Below are 22,408 nucleotides of genomic sequence, written 5' to 3'. Positions count from 1 at the left end.
CAGCTACGTGATATGCCGCGTTGCCATAGCTACAGACGCGGTGGACGGATAAACTCTGTTACCCCGCGTCATGTGACTTCCGGTGACGTTGTCCTCTGTTGCCTAAGAGACGGACGCTATGACGGGGTAATACCGGAAGTAGCGTCGCGTCCATGCCGGCTCTCAGGACAGGTGAGTCTCTTTACACACAGGTGGGCTTAATGATTTCTGACGAGACACAATTGGTGACGCTATATATACGCGCACTGAGGTTCAGTCAATTGTGCTCCTGATGACGGCATACCACGTGCCGAAACAGCTGTTGAGCCAGACTGATCCTGCAGTGATGTATCTGTGATTCCTTGTACCTGATGGTCATGCTAAGTATGTATTGCTGTTTTATCGCTGTTCCGCTGCATACATGGATCTTTTGAAAATATTCATCTTATAAACTTTCATCTTTTATCGCAATGGTGTGCCTGCCTCTAATTGCCAATCTACTAACCTTTTACATGGTCTGAGCACCCACCTGGTGAATTTCGAGGAGTGTGCAAGTTGCCTTTGCCTGGATCTACATTTGTATGCAATTTGGCACCTCAATTAATGTTTCTTGTTTTTGTATATTTATGGTCTTATATATTTGTTTGTACAATTTTTTGCATTAATACGTTAATCTTTTTTTTTGTACATGCTATGCAAATGGATACTAATCCAACTTTGGATGATTTGTCAGGCACTAAACGCTTTGACCATAAGGATGCTGCTAGAATACTGTTTGCCAATACCGACACACTGGCTTTTGATGTCGAGACACCTGGGGAAATTTATGCTGATTTATTAAAACTTAGAAAAAGAAAAGTTGAATTATCATTACATGGTTTAACCTTATCTCAGTATTATAAAGAAAAAATTATACCAAGAGGCTTCCGTATACGGAACCAACCTACAGTCGGCAGGACTAATGTCGGTTTTTGCAAACAGTGGTGCCAGATCCTTAATGATTGTTCATTTCAATTAATGCTTTTGGTCATTGAACAAGTTAATACTGACTTAGCTCTGTTGGATGTTGAAATTAATACATGTGTTGATGCTGGCATAGAACTGCTTAAAAATGACCCTTCTGGGGATTTAACATTGAAGCTTGAGGAATCCATTACAGCCTTTCATACTGATTTATTATCTTTCAAAAAAAGCAAGTACAAAGTGGTAAAGGAGGATTATAAGGAGCAAAGAGTTTATGGATGGATTTTTGGCAATGAACCCAAACACTCATGGAGGGACAATATTAGATCTAGAAGAAGGCGCCCTAATAGAAATGAGAAATTTTCTGAGGTTGATACACACACCTCAGCCTCAGATTCTGATCAATCTTACAGACAGGTTTTTCCAAAGGGTACAGTGACCCGATCCAAACACAAAGGAGACCCAATAAGAAACCCTGTAGAAGGGGAAGGACTAGATTACAGACAAACCGGGAGAAAGGGAAAAGGGAAAATGTGATTTTTAATTTGTCGCATTATACCCCAAATCCCAGTGAACTGGAAGTTCTTACAAAGGGTTTATCCTTTGTGAGGACTTTCAAGCAAAAACCCTTTGATTTTGAAGTCGAATTTTATAGATTTGTGCGCTTACTCAAACTAAAGGATTACTTTAGTAAATACGAGAGCCCCAATACCAACATAAATAAATTTAAACCTGCCAGTACCTTTGACCCGCCCTGTACCAATGCGGCAATTGATATGTTTTCTAAACTGGTTAAAAGAGATTTATTGCCATTCATTGAATCACAGAAAATATCTTATTCCAATTTATCTAAAGAGCAGAACTTAGCTCTTGACACCTTGAGGAGTAATACTGCTGTAATAATACGACCAGCTGATAAGGGGGGGGGGGGGTAGTTCTACTTAATAGGGAAGACTACGTCAATGAAGTAAATCGACAATTAAGTGATAACATGTGCTATAAAAAACTTACTTATGACCCCACCTATAATTACAAAAAAGAAATTGATGCAGTAATTAGGTTAGGATTGGTCAATGGTTGGATAGACGAGCCCACTTCTTACTTTTTAACGCAGAACCATCCCAGGACCCCAATTATCTATATCTTGCCAAAGGTCCACAAAACTCTTGTTAAACCTCCAGGTCGACCTATAGTGTCGTCATGTGGATCGTTGTGTCAACCTCTATCGCAATTTGCTGACTTTTGGCTACAGCCAATAGTACAAAATACTTGCTATTACTTGAAAGACACTACTGACTTTATTGTCAAATTGAAAAATTTGGGTAGCTTGCCCGAATCTTCCTTACTGGTCACACTAGATGTGTCCAGTTTGTATACAAACATCAAACACAAAGATGGACTTGATGCAGTCAGAAGCTTGGTTACCGACAGTCCCCATTATGCAGGCCCTAATGTTAATTTTTTACTTTTACTTATGGAAATTGTGTTAACTAAAAATTATTTTCTTTTTGAGAATTCTTTTTATTTACAGTTACAGGGGACTGCCATGGGGTCCAACATGGCCCCCACATACGCAAATCTCTTTATGCATATGTACGAAAAACAGCATATTATGGCGAACGGTTTATTTTCTAGTCATATATTTTTTTATGTTCGTTATATTGATGATTTGTTTATGATTTGGACTGGCGGTGCCAAGCTTCTGACTGAGTTTGTTGATCATCTTAACTCACTAGCCACCACTATTAAATTTACCATGGCGTTTAGTAACACCATTTTGAGTTTTTTGGATGTCAATGTTTCTATTGATAAAGGTGTATTAAGCACCACACTCTTCAGAAAACCAACGGATAAAAATACTCTGTTGAATAACGAGAGTTTTCATCCTCGTCCTCTGAAAAGAGGTTTGCCGTTGTCGCAACTGATGAGAGTGGTGCGTATTACGTCTGATCTTGAACAGTGTTATGCATCTTTATGTGAGATGGGGGCCAGGTTCTTAGAACGTGGTTATCCTAAAATTGAGATTGATAATGCGATTAGCCAATGTATGGATTATTCACAAGACGATCTGTTGACAGGACATAAGGACAGATCTAATATTGAACGTCTCACATTTGTTTCAACTTATTCCATCGCATCTGAGAAAATTAAACAGACCTTGTTGAGGCATTGGCACATCTTGCGCTCCGACGATATTTTGGGACAGTTTTGTCAGGAGAACCCTTTATTTTGTTATAAAAAAAGTCGGAACTTCAAGGACATCATTGCGAAATCGGACTTACAACCTGTGATTAAACGCTCTTGGCTGACTGCCAAAAAAGGCAGTTTCAGGTGCTCGAAATGTGTGAACTGTCAATTTGCCCTTACAGGACCCAAATTCACCAATCCATTAACTCAGGAGAGTTATAACATCAACCATCACTTGGACTGTGACAGTCGTTTTGTCATATATGGCATCATGTGTTCGTGTCCTCTAATCTACATTGGCAAAACAATACGTACCCTCAAAGAAAGATTAGCCATGCATCGGACCTCCATTAAAAAAGCTTTGTTAACCATTGACTCCAGCACACCACCAGTGGCTAGACATTTTGCTTTAAAAAAACATACATTTAAAGACTTTCACTTTGTGGCTCTTGATCATATTCCACCATTGCGGAGAGGAGGAGATCGGGGAAAGCTCCTTCTGCAGAAGGAATGCTACTGGATCCGAAAGCTCAATTGTGTATCACCACTGGGTCTAAATGAAGAATTATCTTTACATTGTTTCATATGAATTGCCTAATATAATCTGCATGTTTGAAATTTTTTTATGTCTTTTTTCTACATTTTTCTATGCTTTTCTTTATTTTTCTATTTGCATATGTATTGTCACTTTAAAGATTGATATATTTTTGTACACCTCTCTGCGCTGTATTAAGGTCCCAAGTGTCTGCTTTGAATTACATGCCCGTATTCACTGTCACTCACCCTTAGGAACCCTACGTCAGGGGATGGTGCCTTACATTGGAGGCTCCTCCATGACTAATAGGTGATTCCGTGCGGTTTTGTTACGTGGTTGTGGGATCAGCGACAGGCTCTGGCTATCTGTCAGCTTCTAGCCGCTGTGAACCAGCTACGTGATATGCCGCGTTGCCATAGCTACAGACGCGGTGGACGGATAAACTCTGTTACCCCGCGTCATGTGACTTCCGGTGACGTTGTCCTCTGTTGCCTAAGAGACGGACGCTATGACGGGGTAATACCGGAAGTAGCGTCGCGTCCATGCCGGCTCTCAGGACAGGTGAGTCTCTTTACACACAGGTGGGCTTAATGATTTCTGACGAGACACAATTGGTGACGCTATATATACGCGCACTGAGGTTCAGTCAATTGTGCTCCTGATGACGGCATACCACGTGCCGAAACAGCTGTTGAGCCAGACTGATCCTGCAGTGATGTATCTGTGATTCCTTGTACCTGATGGTCATGCTAAGTATGGATTGCTGTTTTATCGCTGTTCCGCTGCATACATGGATCTTTTGAAAATATTCATCTTATAAACTTTCATCTTTTATCGCAATGGTGTGCCTGCCTCTAATTGCCAATCTATATATATATATATATATATATATATATATACAGGCGAAAAACGGCACTCACCCACCTTCAATAAATCCCGGAAGCTCAAATGCTCACATTTGAGCTTCCGTGATTTATTGAAGGTGGGTGAGTGCCATTTTTCGCCTGTATGCATCCTGATCCGTTCAGGCACCACCCCTACAAGAACCTGTGAAAGCAAGTGCCAGCTGTTCGCCTCTATATATATATATATATATATATATATATATATATATATATATACTTATTAGGCAGTCCTCTGCCTGGGCAGTTCTCTAAGTTAGAAATCTCCTAAGTGAGAAATTACAAAGTGATATTACTTTTAAAGAACAGTTAAAAAAACAGTTGAAAAACATTGAACAACATCAAGCAAGGTAAATACAATATACATTATTACATCATGCTCACCAAACTGCTACTTCTCATTTCATTACATGGAATTTTCACCAAACTTCACTCATCCTATAATCTCCCTGACACTCACCACTCTGTGCACATTGCCTCTTCTATTATTCACTCCCCTCTTCTAAACACTCATGAGCTCTTTACTTACTTCTCTACTTGTACTTTCACATCCACATCCCACCAACAATACAAAAAAACACAAACATCCACCTTTATCTATCTCTCCTTTCTAATCTTATTAGCTGGTGACATATCACCAAACCCAGGCCCAAACCACCTGTCCCACTCAGAGTTTACTGGTTGTATACCTAGAAATTCGGCTAACCTCATAAATATCACATGCCTCCCACCACACTCCAAACAACTTAAATGTGCCCTATTGAATGCACGCTCTGTTTGCAATAAATTAACATCCATCCATGACCTCTTTATTTCTCACAAATTCAACCTGCTGGCAGTTACAGAAACCTGGCTCACACAATCAGACACGGCCTCGCCTGCAGAACTGTCACATGGTGGTTTCCACTTCACTCACACCCCCAGGCCTGGTAACTGTAAAGGAGGTGGGGTTGGTATATTACTGTCACAAGATTTCACATACTCAGTTCTACCATCTGCTCCTTCACTCACATTTACATCATTTGAAGTTCACTCTATTAGGGTTTTTGCCCCTTTCTCTCTGCGTGTTGCTGCTATCTATCGCCCACCTGGGCTTCCCAAAACTCAATTTCTAGAAGATTTCTCTGCCTGGCTCCCCCATTTCTTATCCTCTGACATCTCCACTGTCATCCTGGGTGACTTCAATATTGCTATTGACAGTCCACCATCTTTGCATGCTTCCAAACTCCTCTCTCTAACCTCCTCTCTCGGCCTCTCCCAGTGGTCTGACTCCTCTACTCATGAGGAAGGCCACTGCCTTGACCTTGTTTTCACCAGGCTGTGCTCAGTCTCTGATTTTACTAACACTCCCTTCCCTCTCTCTGATCACAATCTCATTACCCTCTAACTCTCTTCCATTACCCCAAGCTCACTGACACTGAAATCATGCAAGCCTACACTAACCCGCAGAAATACTAATGCTATTAATTTTCCACAACTTACCACCTCCCTGCAACAACAGCTCTCACTAATTTCTACATTTACCTCTCCTGACTCTGCTGTTTCCCACCTCTACCAGACTCTTGAAACAGCCCTTGATGACGTGGCTCCAGCTACCCATTACACCCCACGTAGGCTTAGATGCCAACCGTGGCACACCAAAACAACAAGACAACTACGAAATCAGTCACGTAAAGTAGAACGCCAATGGCGCAAATCTCGTAGTACAACTGATTTCCTCGCATATAAAACTAGCTACTACTCCTACAGCAATGCTTTGGACACTGCCAAACAAACATACTACCAATCTCTCATCTCTTCTCATGCCACCAACCCTAAGCGACTTTTTAACACCTTTAAGTCTCTTCTGTACCCTCCCCCTCCTCCCCCACCGGCTACCATCAGTGCACAAGAACTTGCCTCCTACTTTAAGGACAAGATTGATAACATCCGAGATTAAATGGTATGCTCTTCCACAACCTCTAACCCTCTTTCTTTCCCACCTGAACCCTCTGGCACTTTCTCTTCATTTGAGCCCACAAATGAAAAGGAAGTATCCGCACTCTTCTTATCCTCTTACTCTACTACCTCTCCTCTCGATCCTATACCTGCGCAAGTCATTAAAAATCTATCTCCTGTGATTATTTCAACCTTAACTAAAATCTGCAATCTCTCTCTTACTACTGGTACTTTTCCTTCTCTGCTCAAACATGCAGTGATAACTCCTATTCTAAAAAAACTGAATTCTGACCCTAACTCTCTCTCTAACTATCGTCCTATATCTCAGCTCCCATGCCTCTCCAAGCTACTGGAGAGACTTGTCTACTCTCGCCTCACAAACTTTCTTAACTCTAACACCCTATTAGACCCACTTCAGTCAGGTTTTCGCTCTCAACACTCCACTGAGACAGCACTGACTAAAGTGGTGAATGATCTGGTAACGGCTAAGTCTAAAGGCCATTACTCACTACTTATTCTTCTTGATCTTTCGGCTGCATTTGACACCGTTGATCACTCTCTTCTCTTACAAACACTACACTCCCTAGGTCTTAATGATACAGCCCTTTCCTGGTTCACATCTTACCTATCTGATCGCTCTTTCAGTGTTCGCTTCTCTAACTCTACTTCCTCTTCATTACCTCTGTCAGTCGGAGTTCCGCAAGGTTCAGTCTTAGGTCCTCTGCTCTTCTCAATCTATACCTCCTCTCTTGGCAAACTAATCAGCTCTTTCGGATTTCAGTATCACTTGTATGCTGATGATACTCAAATCTATCTATCAACCCCAGAGTTGTCACCAGTGGTTTTGGGTCGAGTTTCTGATTGTCTCTCTGCCATCTCATCTTGGATGTCTTGTCGCCAACTCAAACTCAATATTTCCAAAATGGAATTACTTATATTCCCGCCAACTAAGAACAGTTACCATCCTGACATCTCCATCGCTGTTGACAACTCGATAATCTACCCTACCCCACAAGCTCGTTGCTTAGGGGTCATCCTCGACTCTGAACTGTCCTTTCTTCCCCACATTCAATCTGTCTCCAAATCATGTTACATGCATCTAAAAAACATATCCAAAATACGACCCTATCTCACACAAGACACTACCAAATCTCTAATCCATGCACTCATTATATCCCGCATTGATTATTGCAATAGTCTCCTAACTGGTCTTCCCAAGAACAGACTCTCACCACTGCAATCAATTTTAAATGCTGCTGCTAGGCTGATCTTCCTTGCAAGACGCTCATCGTCTGCTGATCCGCTCTGCCAGTCCCTCCATTGGTTGCCTGTATATTACCGTATTCAATATAAAACACTTCTACTTGCTTATAAAGCTATTAACCAAACTGCACCAGCATATATCTCTGCACTTATCACAAAATATCTCCCATCTCGACCACTACGCTCTACACAAGATCTGCGTCTCTCTTCTGCACGGATCACTAGCTCCCATTCATTATTACAGGACTTTTATCGGGCTGCTCCCATCCTATGGAATGCCCTTCCACGCACATTAAGACTCTCCACCAGTCTCTAAACTTTCAAGCGTTCCCTGAAAACTCACCTCTTCAGGCAAGCCTATCATATTTAAGTTCTACATGCATAACCCTCCGAGGCACTTATGTATTACATAGCTTCCCTTCTGGACTTGTAACTGCTATGCTATTACTGGTGCCTGTCCTTATGTTTCCCCCCTATATCCCTATAGATTGTAAGCTTGCAGCAGGGCCCTCTTACCTCCAAGTCTGTCTGTTGTTACCCAGTTTGTCTTATCACTGTCTATTATTGTAAAGCGCAACGGAATCTGCTGCGCTATATAAGAAACTGTAAATAATAAATTTATATATATAAGAAAAAGAGTTTATCGGAGAGCGCTGGACTTAGTACCACCTTGTCACTTTTGTAAAAAAAATTTTTTTGAGTAAGACACCAATCACATTTATATTGACAATTCTTTGTCCCTTTCCTGAATAATACGTGGAATCCGTTCAAGATAAACGTTCTTTATTGAAACCCAACGCATTTCGTCAGAACGACTTCTTCAGGGGTATGACAGAAAAGTTTAATTGTAAGGCCTATTCAGCAACTAGTAATTCATTCAGGATAATGGTAAAATCAGTAAGGTGAAAAATTGGAGGAAGCCAAGCTGGCTTAGTATATTAGGTATTTTTTAGAGCTTTTTCTGTGGGGATGAAGTCCTTGAGAGTAGGGCTCACAGGACCCCTAAAATGATGAATCTAGGGGAAGCCAATTTGGCTCGGTGTGCTGGATAACACCAGTAGGGGTCAGATCCTAGACAATTGGGCTCATGGGGTCGCTAGGATGATGACTTTATCGGGGAGAACCCGTCTAGCTTGGTATATTGAACGGTTAGGATGTGATCCTAGGATATAGGGTTCACCATGCCAATATGGTGAAAGAATTGGGGAAGGCCACACCGGCCTGGTATATTAGAGATTCCCATAAGGATACGACCCTCAAATACAGGGCTCACAGGGCCGTATTTCTACGGATATACTTTACAGATCCCGAAAAATAGAGAGATCCGGATTAGAGTATCGCCTCTCAAATAGTCACCGCAGTGTAAAATTCCAAGCACCTTCACTGGCTGACGATGTGGTGACTAATTGAGAGGCGATACTCTAATCCGGATCTCTCTATTTTTCGGGATCTGTAAAGTATATCCGTAGAAATACGGCCCTGTGAGCCCTGTATTTGAGGGTCGTATCCTTATGGGAATCTCTAATATACCAGGCCGGTGTGGCCTTCCCCAATTCTTTCACCATATTGGCATGGTGAACCCTATATCCTAGGATCACACCCTAACCGTTCAATATACCAAGCTAGACGGGTTCTCCCCGATAAAGTCATCATCCTAGCGACCCCATGAGCCCAATTGTCTAGGATCTGATCCCCACTGGAGTTATCCAGCACACCGAGCCAAATTGGCTTCCCCTAGATTCATCATTTTAGGGGTCCTGTGAGCCCTACTCTCAAGGACTTCATCCCCACAGAAAAAGCTCTAAAAAATACCTAATATACTAAGCCAGCTTGGCTTCCTCCAATTTTTCACCTTACTGATTTTACCATTATCCTGAATGAATTTCTAGTTGCTGAATAGGCCTTACAATTAAACTTTTCTGTCATACCCCTGAAGAAGTCGTTCTGACGAAACGCGTTGGGTTTCAATAAAGAACTTTTATCTTGAACGGATTCCACATATTATTCGGGAAAGGGACAAAGAATTGTCAATATAAATGTGATTGGTGTCTTACTCAAAATTTTTTTTTTTACAAAAGTGACTAGGTGGTACTAAGTCCAGCGCTCTCCGATAAACTCTTTTCCTTGTACTTGTTGCCAGACTCTCACTAACAGGGGAGTCTTATTCTCCAAACCCAGATACAGCTTACAGTATATACAAACACCATTCTTTTTACTTACGTATGTGGTGAATATATGGATACAATTCTAAGGCCACTTGAATAATAGTTTTTTTTAAGAATTTAATAATAAATATAAGTTGGCCTCAATGAGAGTTAGGTACTTACATTTTGAATGTAGTAACTAGATGAGAAGTCAACGGCCAATGTGTCGACAACAAAAGGTTGAATTTCACAAGGTTGACATTGACAAAAGGACATCACAAGCAGAAAGTCGACATGGCAGTGGCAGTGGTTGCCACATGAAAAAGTTAACATGAGTTTTTTACGATTATTTTCATGTGGACTGGGATTGGGAATGGTAAAATGTTCCAAGTGCATCAGTAGTGTAGCGAGGTACCTAGCGCAATCATTGCGAATGAAGCAAGTAATTTGAATGAATGTGGTACACTAATGGGGGGAACCACACACTCAGGAATCAACATTGACACCTGAAAAACTCATGTGAACATTTTTATTTGCCAACTCTTTCCATATCAACATTCTGCTTGTGTTGACCTATTGACTGTTTGGTGTCATCTTACTGACTGTCTATCTACACACTGTCAACTCCGTGATCTATAGGGATAAATTTACTAAGATAGGAATTCTGTTAAAGATGGGATGTAGCAAACAATCAGATTATATCTATTATCTTCTAGAAGGTGCTAAATAAATAATAAATACAATCTGACTTTTGCCAGTTGCTGGTACTCCCAAGGAAATTAGGAATAGATCCGAGAAGATGACCATCAGGATATTTCCCTGGGCTTCTTTGGAACATGGAACGGATCAGTGGTCTGGCACAAGAATGATGAGAAGCGTTGCTTTGGGCAAGGATGGACAAGCTGGAACTTAGACTGCTATGGAGATCTAACCAATATTAAGTCAGCTAAAAATTTCCCCAGATGGCCAATAACTTGAAGATGTTGAGCCAAGAGAGAAAGGTCTATAGGGAAACCCTCTCAGAAATGCAGCTTCTTCTACCAATCCAACTCTAACACCAGGGGCAAAATTGTACGACACACTGACCTACAGTATGATTATGGTCCCTACAGATGATAAAGATACTAGCCTAGGTTTATCAAAGACCTTGGGAAAAGTCCAGATAAATGCAGAAGAATGGAACTGGTCACTCAAGTCTTCCCAACAAGCTATGGTGCTCCAGGCAAGGACCTAATCTGATAAATATGAGATTTTGAAGGCTACTTTGGCCCTTTTGAACTTCTCCTCTTGAAGTGTCTTGTTTTAAGCATTGTTAAATCTGTGGAAACCAGTATATGAGAATCTACAGGTTAGGAACTCATTGGGCAAGAAGAGGAACAGCAGGTGTGGAACCAGAAATTTCACTAAAGTCCACAATGCCGGCAGAAGGAGTTGATAGGTATACAACATATATGGAAGAACGGAAACAAATTAAAAGTTAAACAGTTCTAGAAGAAATCATTATCCCTAATTACCTTTGCATGTTTGAGGATCAACCTGTGGTTCTATACCTCCTGTGCATAAGAAATTATCGGTCACAACGTCTGTAATATCGGCCACATTCTCAAACTGTTTCATGTTTTTGACATCCGTTAGGCAGGCGTCCCTCTGTGGGGGAGGAGAAAGGTGTCAGATGCAGGAAGGGAGATACAACCATACAGGGAAGACCGGACCCGGCGTCTGTGAACTATATTGTACAGGATCTGGGATATGACTGGTGTCCGGGACAAAGCGACATCACAGTAGGGCTGCCGCTGAGTGGGACTATCTCCTCAGCCAACAAGCCCCTAGGCACCATCAGGGGAATAGGGTCAACAAGAAGACGGTCAACATGCATTGGGTCGACCATAGAAGGTCAACATGTGTCAAAGTTGACACCTCACAAGGTCAACATGGGGTTAGGTCGACACAAGCATCAGTTTGACGCAATCATTAGGTCGACATGACAAAGGTCGACAGTCAACAAAAAGGTCGACAAGGTTTTACACATTTGTTGTCCCAATTGTCGACACAGTCGACGTGGAAACAATAATGTTGCACTGCGTGCACTCTCCATGCACCGGGCACGGTGCTTCCCTACGCTTGGCACACTATTTTATTCTCCAACCAAGTGGATGGTAGGGCATGAAATACCTCCTGTCGGCACATGTCGGCTAAACAAGGTGAAAAACCTAATTTTGAACATTTGACTATCGACCTTGGCCATGTTGGTCTAATACTTGTGTCGACTTAATGACCCTATCAAGCTAACCCCATGTGTCAATCTTGTAAAGTGTTGACCTTAACCCATGTCAACCTTCAGCAGTGGACCCAATGCATGTCGACTTTCCTCTTGTCAACCTAGCAACCGTATACCGCAAGTTTAAATTCTAAATGCATTGATTATGTTGTGCGCTGAGCTCTATGATTGGATTGGTGAGTGCATAGCCAGATTAAAGGGGGGACAAAGGGCATTCTGTACCCCAGGCCCTCCTCACGACGGGGCAGTGTGGCCCCAAAACGTTGACCACGGATTAAAGTTTGGTCCCACCCTTCAAGTCTCTGAGTGCCACTCCTTTACCTACTACAGAGGAATTAACCACTCACTGGAACCAGTTACCCGCTATATATATATATATTATATATATCTCTTATATATATCTCTTATATATTTGGCTACATCTGTCACTCAAAGTGTGTCTGGAGCTGTAACGCTGGGTTGTGGACTTCCATCTTAATTTATGATTGTCATCACCTGTTTTAAACAGGGTAATTGATAAGAAAGGTGTTTAAGCACAGGTGATGGTAATCCATAAATTAAGAAGAAAGTCCAGAAACAGAGCAATGTGTCCCTCCTGGAGAGGGTCATGCTGGGTATGCACCTCCCTCCCTCCCCCCCCCCCCCCCCATTCACGGCATCCCCACGATTAAATGGTACATGCAAAACACTGACATGGCTATGGTCGACAATGAAAAAGGTTGACAAGATTTATTTTTCAATGTTTTCATATTCATTCTCATGTGTCGACATGGACTTCAATGAAGTGCCACACTTATGTCAACATTTACATGTGTTGACCTTTCTGTGTTGATTTTTTCTTGTGGCAATTCGTGGCACCCCCCGCGACCCCCCTCCCGCGATTTGCAGCACACCCCCCCCCGCAATTCGCGGCACCCCCGGTGACTCCCGCGATTCGCAGCACCCCGCGACCCCCCCTCCCACGATTCGCGCCAACCCCCCGGGCCCCCCCTCCCGCGGTTCACGGTGCCCCCCACGACCCCCCCTACCGCGATTCCCCACCCCTGACCCCCCTCCTGTCATTGCGGCAACCCCCCGCGACCCACCCTCCCGCGATTCACTGCAACCCCCCGCGCGCCCCCCCCCCTCCCACAATTCGCGGCACCCACACCCCCCCCCCCCCCCCCGCAATTCACGGCATCCACCCACGACCCCTCCTCCCGTGATTCGCGGACACCCCTCACCTCCTCCCCCACCCGCGATTTCCCACCCCTGACCCCCCCCCTCCTGTCATTGCGGCAACCCCCCGCCCCCGCGACCCACCCTCCCGCGATTCACTGCAACCCCCCGCGCCCCCCCTCCCACAATTCGCGGTACCCACAATCCCCCTCCCGCAATTCACGGCATCCACCCCTAAGCCCCTCTTTAGTCCCCCGTATACTCACACACCCCTATCACTACCCAGCTTCCTGCTCTCCTGAACCGTAACTTCCACCACTGGGGAGTCGCTGACGCTGTTTTGCCCACATGCCCCTATCATGCCTCATAGCCCAGCCTCCTGCTCTCATGTACCCTAACTCCCACCCAGTAGGAGGAGACACTGACTAAGGGCCACCATCCTGTACTGCCACGCTGGACCCTCACCCACTGGCAGAAGCTGCACAGTATCTCCCACCCTCCTCTTTAGTCCCCCTTATGCCCACACACCCCTATCACTACCCAGCCTCCTGTTTTCATGTGTCGTGACCTCCGCCAGTGGGGAGCCGCTGACTCAGAAACACCCTACTATACTATTGCACACACACACCTAAACAACACACACACACAGCCCCCCCCCCACACACACACACACACCCACAAATGTCACTGTACCATCCACACTATCCATGTACATCTTACTCTGTAACCGCTTTTTAAATAAACAAAACAATACACCCCCCTTCCACATCATATGCTCTCTATTTAACACATTTCACCTATAACTCAAGTTGCAATACAGGCATCTTTCATACAATTCTAACCATCTTTCTCATATACAAATGTTCACATATTAAGGGGGCGCAGCCCCTTACGACGGTGTGAAGAGCGCCCGTAGGGCGCGATGAATCACCTAGTATATTATATATACGTGCACAATGGATGAAGATACAGCGACTAATTGCTCTGATTTAAGGGATTCAGTATTGAATCCCAGCGGTCGGGATCCCGGCGTTCAGAATCCCGACGCCGGAATCCCGACAGCCGAAATGCCGACAAGGGGGGGACGTGGATCGCCCCCCCCCCCCCATGCGGGCTCGCTGCGCTCGCCACGACGTGGACACCCACGGAGGGAGAATGTGTCGGCATTTCGGCGGTCGGGATTCTGAACGCCGGGATCCCGACCGCCGGGATTGTAACTGCATCCCGATTTAAGATATGGATATAGCGGTGGTGCAAGCCTGAAATTTTAAGATCCTATATAAATATAATGCTGGTGATTACAGTGTACATGGACCTGACCAAAGGTATATATAGAAATAATTAAATATATAAATAATTGGTAAGAGAGTATAAAAGTATAAATGTAAAACAATATATATTTATTTATACAGCATAATAAGAAGAAATAAAAGCAAAAAGATTTCTATCCTAAACTGGTTTGGAGATAATCTCTTACAGCAGTATTACAATGGGTAAAAAGTATATAAAATAAATCTAAGGCGCAAACAACAAGAAAGTGCTTATCTTTAGGCGAGGCAGGAGGGCTAGAGTCACCCAACGCGTTTCGTCCTTCTGACTTTATCAAGGAGGTCTCTCTGAGATGCATCTTGTTTGGAGTTACAATGAGTTATACATATAGTATAATATAGGAGGGTGTAGTACCTTGCTCCTCTGCTTTATGAGAACATTCATCTGCTTCAGATCTCCTTGTGTTTCCTCAGCAATAAACATTGCTTTGACCAGTTCTTCTGAAAGTAAAAGGTTCCCTAAAAAACACAAAAATAAATGAATAAAAATAAATGTAAAAATCTAAAAGTTTTACAACGTTAAATATATTACAATGCGAATATCTGTTATCTGAACTATTCCAAAAACAGTAGTTTTAGGACTGTACTTTTTTTTTTCTCCTGCTGCCCACCCACCCGGCACTTACAGCATCCCCTGGCAGATAAAGGCTCCCATGAGCTGCTGCCCGCCCACCCGGCACTTACAGCATCCTCCGGCAGATAAAGGCTCCCATGTACTGCTGCCCGCCCACCCGGCACTTACAGCATCCCCTGGCAGATAAAGGCTCCCATGTACTGCTGCCCACCCGGCACTTACAGCATCCCCTGGCAGATAAAGGTTCCCATGTACTGCTGCCTGCCAGGCTGTTCAGAATCACGTTCACAATAAAGCATTGCGCGGGAGTGCAGGTGATGTAATGATGTCACCTGCGAAATGCATCTTTGAGACCAGAGATGCCACAAAAGCCGGGCGCCGGGGATGCCTCTCAAGTCGGGACCGCCCCTGAAGCCAGACGCCAGGGAGCCACACAACCAGGTGAGTAGGACATTTTTAAAATATTCCAAAATATGGAATAATCCGTTATCCAAAATGCTTCTGGCTCTGAGAATCTTAGATAGGGGATACTCAACCTGTATAACGAGGCGTACAACATTGCACATGTTTTCCTGCAATGAAATCCCCAAAAGAACTGGAAGGTAATGGAAATATTTCACTGCTACAGCGAATAGAGCAGGTACAGAGCAGGTATAGAGCAGGTATAGAGCAGGTACAGAGCAGGTATAGAGCAGGTACAGAGCAGGTACAGAGCAGGTATAGAGCAGGTACAGAGCAGGCACAGAGCAGGTACAGAGCAGGTATAGAGCAGGTATAGAGCAGGTACAGAGCAGGTATAGAGCAGGTACAGAGCAGGTACAGAGCAGGTACAGAGCAGGTATAGAGCAGGTACAGAGCAGGTACAGAGCAGGTATAGAGCAGGTACAGAGCAGGTACAGAGCAGGTACAGAGCAGGTACAGAGCAGGTATAGAGCAGGTATAGAGCAGGTACACAGCAGGTACACAGCAGGTACAGAGCAGGTACAGAGCAGGTACAGAGCAGGTATAGAGCAGGTACAGAGCAGGTACAGAGCAGGTATAGAGCAGGTACAGAGCAGGAATAGAGCAGGTATAGAGCAGGTATAGAGCAGGTATAGAGCAGGTACAGAGCAGGTACAGAGCAGGTACAGAGCAGGTATAGAGCAGGTACAGAGCAGGTACAGAGCAGGTATAGAGCAGGTACAGAGCAGGAATAGAGCAGGTATAGAGCAGGTATAGAGCAGGTACAGAGCAGGTACAGAGCAGGTATAGAGCAGGTATAGAGCAGGTACAGAGCAGGAATAGAGCAGGTATACAGCAGGTATAGAGCAGGTACAGAGCAGGTATAGAGCAGGTATAGAGCAGGTATAGAGCAGGTACAGAGCAGGTATAGAGCAGGTACAGAGCAGGTATAGAGCAGGTACAGAGCAGGTATAGAGCAGGTATAGAGCAGGTACAGAGCAGGTACAGAGCAGGTACAGAGCAGGTACAGAGCAGGTATAGAGCAGGTACAGAGCAGGTATAGAGCAGGTACAGAGCAGGTATAGAGCAGGTATAGAGCAGGTACAGAGCAGGAATAGAGCAGGTATAGAGCAGGTACAGAGCAGGTACAGAGCAGGTACAGAGCAGGTACAGAGCAGGTATAGAGCAGGTACAGAGCAGGTACAGAGCAGGTACAGAGCAGGTATAGAGCAGGTATAGAGCAGGTACAGAGCAGGTATAGAGCAGGTACAGAGCAGGTATAGAGCAGGTACAGAGCAGGAATAGAGCAGGTATAGAGCAGGTATAGAGCAGGTACAGAGCAGGTACAGAGCAGGTATAGAGCAGGTATAGAGCAGGTACAGAGCAGGAATAGAGCAGGTATAGAGCAGGTATAGAGCAGGTACAGAGCAGGTATAGAGCAGGTATAGAGCAGGTATAGAGCAGGTACAGAGCAGGTATAGAGCAGGTACAGAGCAGGTATAGAGCAGGTACAGAGCAGGTATAGAGCAGGTATAGAGCAGGTACAGAGCAGGTATAGAGCAGGTACAGAGCAGGTATAGAGCAGGTACAGAGCAGGTATAGAGCAGGTACAGAGCAGGTATAGAGCAGGTACAGAGCAGGTACAGAGCAGGTACAGAGCAGGTATAGAGCAGGTATAGAGCAGGTACAGAGCAGGTATAGAGCAGGTATAGAGCAGGTACAGAGCAGGTATAGAGCAGGTACAGAGCAGGTATAGAGCAGGTACAGAGCAGGTACAGAGCAGGTATAGAGCAGGTACAGAGCGGGTACAGAGCGGGTACAGAGCGGGTACAGAGCAGGTATAGAGCAGGTACAGAGCAGGAATAGAGCAGGTATAGAGCAGGTATAGAGCAGGTACAGAGCAGGTATAGAGCAGGTACAGAGCAGGTACAGAGCAGGTATAGAGCAGGTACAGAGCAGGTATAGAGCAGGTACAGAGCGGGTACAGAGCAGGTATAGAGCAGGTACAGAGCAGGAATAGAGCAGGTACAGAGCAGGTATAGAGCAGGTATAGAGCAGGAATAGAGCAGGTATAGAGCAGGTATAGAGCAGGTACAGAGCAGGTACAGAGCAGGTACAGAGCAGGTATAGAGCAGGTATAGAGCAGGTACAGAGCAGGTATAGAGCAGGTACAGAGCAGGTATAGAGCAGGTACAGAGCAGGTACAGAGCAGGTATAGAGCAGGTACAGAGCAGGTATAGAGCAGGTACAGAGCAGGTATAGAGCAGGTACAGAGCAGGTATAGAGCAGGTACAGAGCAGGTATAGAGCAGGTATAGAGCAGGTACAGAGCAGGTACAGAGCAGGTATAGAGCAGGTACAGAGCAGGTACAGAGCAGGTATAGAGCAGGTACAGAGCAGGTACATCTGGATGTTTACATGCGCAACAAAATACAAGCGGCTTCCATTAACTAGTACTCAGGGTTTATATGGGGTATGAGTCATAGGGACAACGGTATGAAGGTCGACATACATTATGTCAACCACTCAACCCGTCATAGTGAATGGTAGGGTATGACATACCACATGTCGGCTAAAAAAAACGTGAAAAACTCATGTTGACCTTTTTACTATCAACCTTCCCATTGTCGACCTAATGCTTGTGTCGACATTCTAAGCAGCAGTTGTTCGCTGTTCCGCGAGCCCTGAAACGCCGCCCAGCCGAACGCCCCCTATGCCGAATCCCCTCGGTACCATGCAAGAAGATGTATGTGAACACATGCCCTCGAATGCGGCTGAAGGGGAGAGAAATGCTTCCGACCATTGAATTATTTCCGAAAGTCGGCTCTTGATTGGCTGCTAGGCGACCAATAGCAGACTTCGGAGTGAGAAGTGCTGAATGTTAACAAGTTCGGCATGGTGCGGGGGTGCGGTTTGTTTTTTTGCCAAGTATGTGGATTCTACATGGAAAGAAGAGGACGTGATCCCGCCAAGGTGCTGGTGAGTATATTTTCCTATATGGAATATCTACTGGACAAGGGGACCGATACTTACATGTCAAGGTAGGTGAGTATAGTATGTATGGGGTGTGTGTGTGCGTGTAATAGTTATACAAGTTATACATTTCTGGTGTAGGTGTATGTTTATTTGGTTACTGGTTCTATGAGCCCACAATGGCCATGAATGCACGGCATGCTGGGACTTGTGGTTCTCCAAGACCTAATATGTGGGGGATGCTTGCTGGGACTCATAGTTTCACAGCAGAACCCAATAGTGAATGTATCTATTTTTTTCCCCCACAAATACTAACAGCCCAGTGTCCATCGCCATGGGGCACTGGGGACAGCCCCGGGCTTTAGCCCTGGCAGGGTTAATCCTGGAGGGAGAACCCCTTCATTGGGGGGGGGGGTCCCCACTCCCCCAGGGTCCCTGGCCAGGCTGACCGGTCAGCGTCAGGCTGGTTCAGCCACGGGACCTTATATAATAAGTCTCCCCCCGGCTGTGGCATTACCCTGCTGGCTGGTTGGGACCGGTGATGGTTCTCAAAATACGGGGTGCCCCTAGTCACTTTGTCTCCCATATTTTGGGAACCAGGACCAGCCCTTGAGCCTGGTGCTGGTTTTAAAAAATGATGGGGAACCCCTACTTTAATTATTCCCTGAATTTTTAAAACCAGGACTGTCTCTTTCAGCCAGGGGCTGGTTATGGGGGAACGACCCCACAGCGCTTTTTTTTTTTCATTATTTATTTATTTTATTTTTTAACACTGAATGCGATCAGTGCAGGCTACACCCAAATACGGATGGAAATGAGTTCTAATTTCTAGACGTATTTTTGCAGCAATTAGCGGCCGTATATTACATGCGGCTGGTTAGTAAATTAGGAATCGCCATTCAACTGAATGGTGATTCCTGCTTGTATTCTTTCGATGGCATAAATACGAATGTGCCATAAATACGACCTGCATACGCCAAATACCCAATCCAGGTGTATTTAGCTTAGTAAATTCCCCCCTTTATGTCTTAGTATATTTATTTTTAATTCTCGAATACGTTTCCCTATATTGATTTTTCATTTAGAACCCTTCCCCCAAGAGGCCCTCTCCCCCGCACTCACTATGGTCGTTGCAAGACACAGATTTCCCTCGTAGCTTTAATGCCCAGGAGGCCCCAGTTGTACATGGAACACAGATGGGCCTGCAAATAGAAAGGACACTTTGAGATTCACTCTTGGCTTATACTGAATTCTACTTTGCTATTAGAATAATGTCACGGGTAGAATTAGCATATTTTTATCACACAAATCAGCACTTAAATAAAGCAGACTCGAGAAACGGCGATGGCGATATAATGTTACCTGTGGTACATGGAGTGTAGAGACCTCCCAACTTTCATTGGTGGACCAGCAAGATTTCTGGGGTGTGGCCTCACATGAGGGGGCGTGGCCTTCAAATCACATCACACGTGTGAGGCCACGTCCCTGTTTTGCCGTTGCTGTCCATCTGACTGTGGGGAATAGACGCTGTGCGCTGACAAGCAGGTGGCAGCAGGGACTCCCAACTGCCCCCCCCCAGGTGGGCCGCAGGCACGTCCCCGAAAATAGGGACGTTCTCACGGTAAACGGGACAGTTGGGAGGTATGATAGAGATGAGTGGTAAGCAACAACATAACCTGGGGCCTTATTCTGATCGGTGCGGCCCGATCAGAATATGCGGCCACGACCGTGCAGGCGAATCCCCGCCTTCCATACGGATCGCCACCTGCCGTCCGTACGCGGATATGTGGCGATCCGCATGAAATTGGACGGGGATACGCCTCCTCCGTCTTGGGAGCAGCCCCTGCATTCGATGGTCGCCGAACATCGAATGCAGGGCCGCACGCTCCACCAGGTCCCGCCACACAAGACCACACAGACACTTGTCCGTATGAAATCATGTATGGGGGCGGGCAGCTGACATCCGGCGATGTCAGATGCCCGCCCCGTACCCACGCGTCACGGCCTCATTACCATGCATACGCCCCGCGTTTGCATGGGAACGCCCATGAAACGCGGGGCGTATGCATAGGGTAATGAGGCTAAGTAGCCCCTCACGCCCCTCTACGCCCCCTGTGCGGCGTATAAAGAATCCGTGCGGCGAAATCGCCTGCACATGCGCAGAGTGACCTCTGCACATGCGCAGACGATCAACATCGGCGGTCCGTCCGCATGCGGGAAAATCCGCACCGATCAGAATAAGGGCCCTGGAGACTAATGGAGTTAATGCAGGGTTCAACCCACGTCATACTTACCGACTTTCAAATTTACCTCTCTGGGAGAAGCCAGAGAGGAGACCCAATGCTGCATGCTGGGAGGCGGGGACAAGGCTGACATCACAAAGCCCTCAATCCACACAAAATCCACAATTTGCGGGTCCGTGGTGAGGGGGCGTGGCTAAAATGATGCCGAATGACGCAATATCCCTCCAAGTGGACCTGCAAATTCCAAAATTTGTTTCAGCGGCTCCGGGGGGGGGGGGGGGGGGGGGGTGAAGCATGCGGGAGACTTGCCCACCATCCTGAGAGGTGGAGACGATTTTTGGTAGCCTCCCAGCCATTCCAGGTGGATAGGCAAGTATGACATAGATCAGTTTTGTTGAAGGATCTTTCATGTATTTCTGCTGAGACTCCAATGTGCATATCTCCTGGGCAGTGGCGTAGCTTGGTTTTGGGCCCCCCCGGGCTTAATGGGGTGGCCCAAACCAAGCTACGCCCGTGCCCCCCCACCGCCGCAGGCTTACCTGTCTGCGCGTCCCGGCTCCCCTCCTGGCTTCAATTTATTCTATGCAGACGGACCACGATAAAATGGCCGCCCCCATACCGCAGACAGTAACTCTCTGCTTTATGGGGCGGCCATTTTATCGTGGCCCGTCTCCATAGATTTGATTGAACCCAGGAGGGGAGCCGGGACGCGCAGACAGGTAAGCCTGCGGGGGATGGGGGGCGGGGGCATTACTATAACACCGCAGCCCCCCGGCGCCCCCACATGCACAGCGCTCCCCCCGGGGCTGCGGGGGCTGCGGTGCTACAGTTACGCCCCTGCTCCTGAGAAAGGTCTGAATGCATAGTGTCAACAATATGCCCGGTATGTGAGTATGTGTCAATACCCTAATTGTTGATATTCAGACCATATCGACATTCTGAACGTCGACATAATGAATGTCGACATGGTAAGCCACATGCCTCTTCAAGCACTGTAGTCCTACTTCTCTGTCAGATTGAGCTTTACCATAATCATCAGTTCTATGGCATTTCCAAACGACATTCAAATTGTGATTCTTTACTGCCCTCTTGTGGTCAACAGCAAATCTTGACTGAAGATGCACAGTACAGTATGTTCTCGGTACCTTCCTACATTGCTACATACAGTACAATATATATACATCCACTGATCTTTAGTGTGCAGCAAAGACAGACAGGCCTGGCATTCATTCTATCCTACTGTCGCATGCCCAGCTTCACAAATCATCTGATTTCATTCCAGAGAATCTTACATCTCTATAACCAAAGTAAGAACTGACGTCTGTACCTTATAACTCATGCCTACTTAGACATTACTTGTGTATATACAGTCATATGTGATTTATTAACCTCTCTACCATTGATATAATTAGCCTTGTTGGGGACAACATGATACATTTTATTCTATTATTTTATGCAATTTAAAAATATATATATTTTAATGAAACTTCATCGTGTGACATT

The 22,408-nt window shown here is 45.4% G+C and overlaps 1 protein-coding gene across 1 annotated transcript in view; it reads right to left on the bottom strand.

The window, feature by feature from the left end:
* The window catches only part of LOC146036244 (complement factor B-like), a 36,604-nt gene extending 16,668 nt beyond the window's left edge, over positions 1–19,936 (bottom strand). Inside the window, exons 1-3 of the mRNA XM_083160122.1 lie at positions 19,785–19,936; positions 15,031–15,134; positions 11,426–11,558 (exon numbers count right to left, since the gene is read on the bottom strand). Coding sequence (XP_083016248.1) covers positions 11,426–11,558; positions 15,031–15,099 — 202 coding nt within the window. The 5' untranslated portion in view covers positions 15,100–15,134; positions 19,785–19,936. The remainder of the gene's footprint in view (positions 1–11,425; positions 11,559–15,030; positions 15,135–19,784) is intronic.
* Between the last annotated feature and the right edge of the window lie 2,472 nt (positions 19,937–22,408).

This window comes from Crinia signifera, chromosome 9, assembly GCF_055691185.1.
Source record: "Crinia signifera chromosome 9, ASM5569118v1, whole genome shotgun sequence".
NCBI classification, from domain to species: Eukaryota; Metazoa; Chordata; class Amphibia; order Anura; family Myobatrachidae; genus Crinia; species Crinia signifera.
The sequence above is the reverse complement of the archived record's forward strand: the minus strand, read 5'-3'. Positions and strand labels throughout refer to the sequence as shown.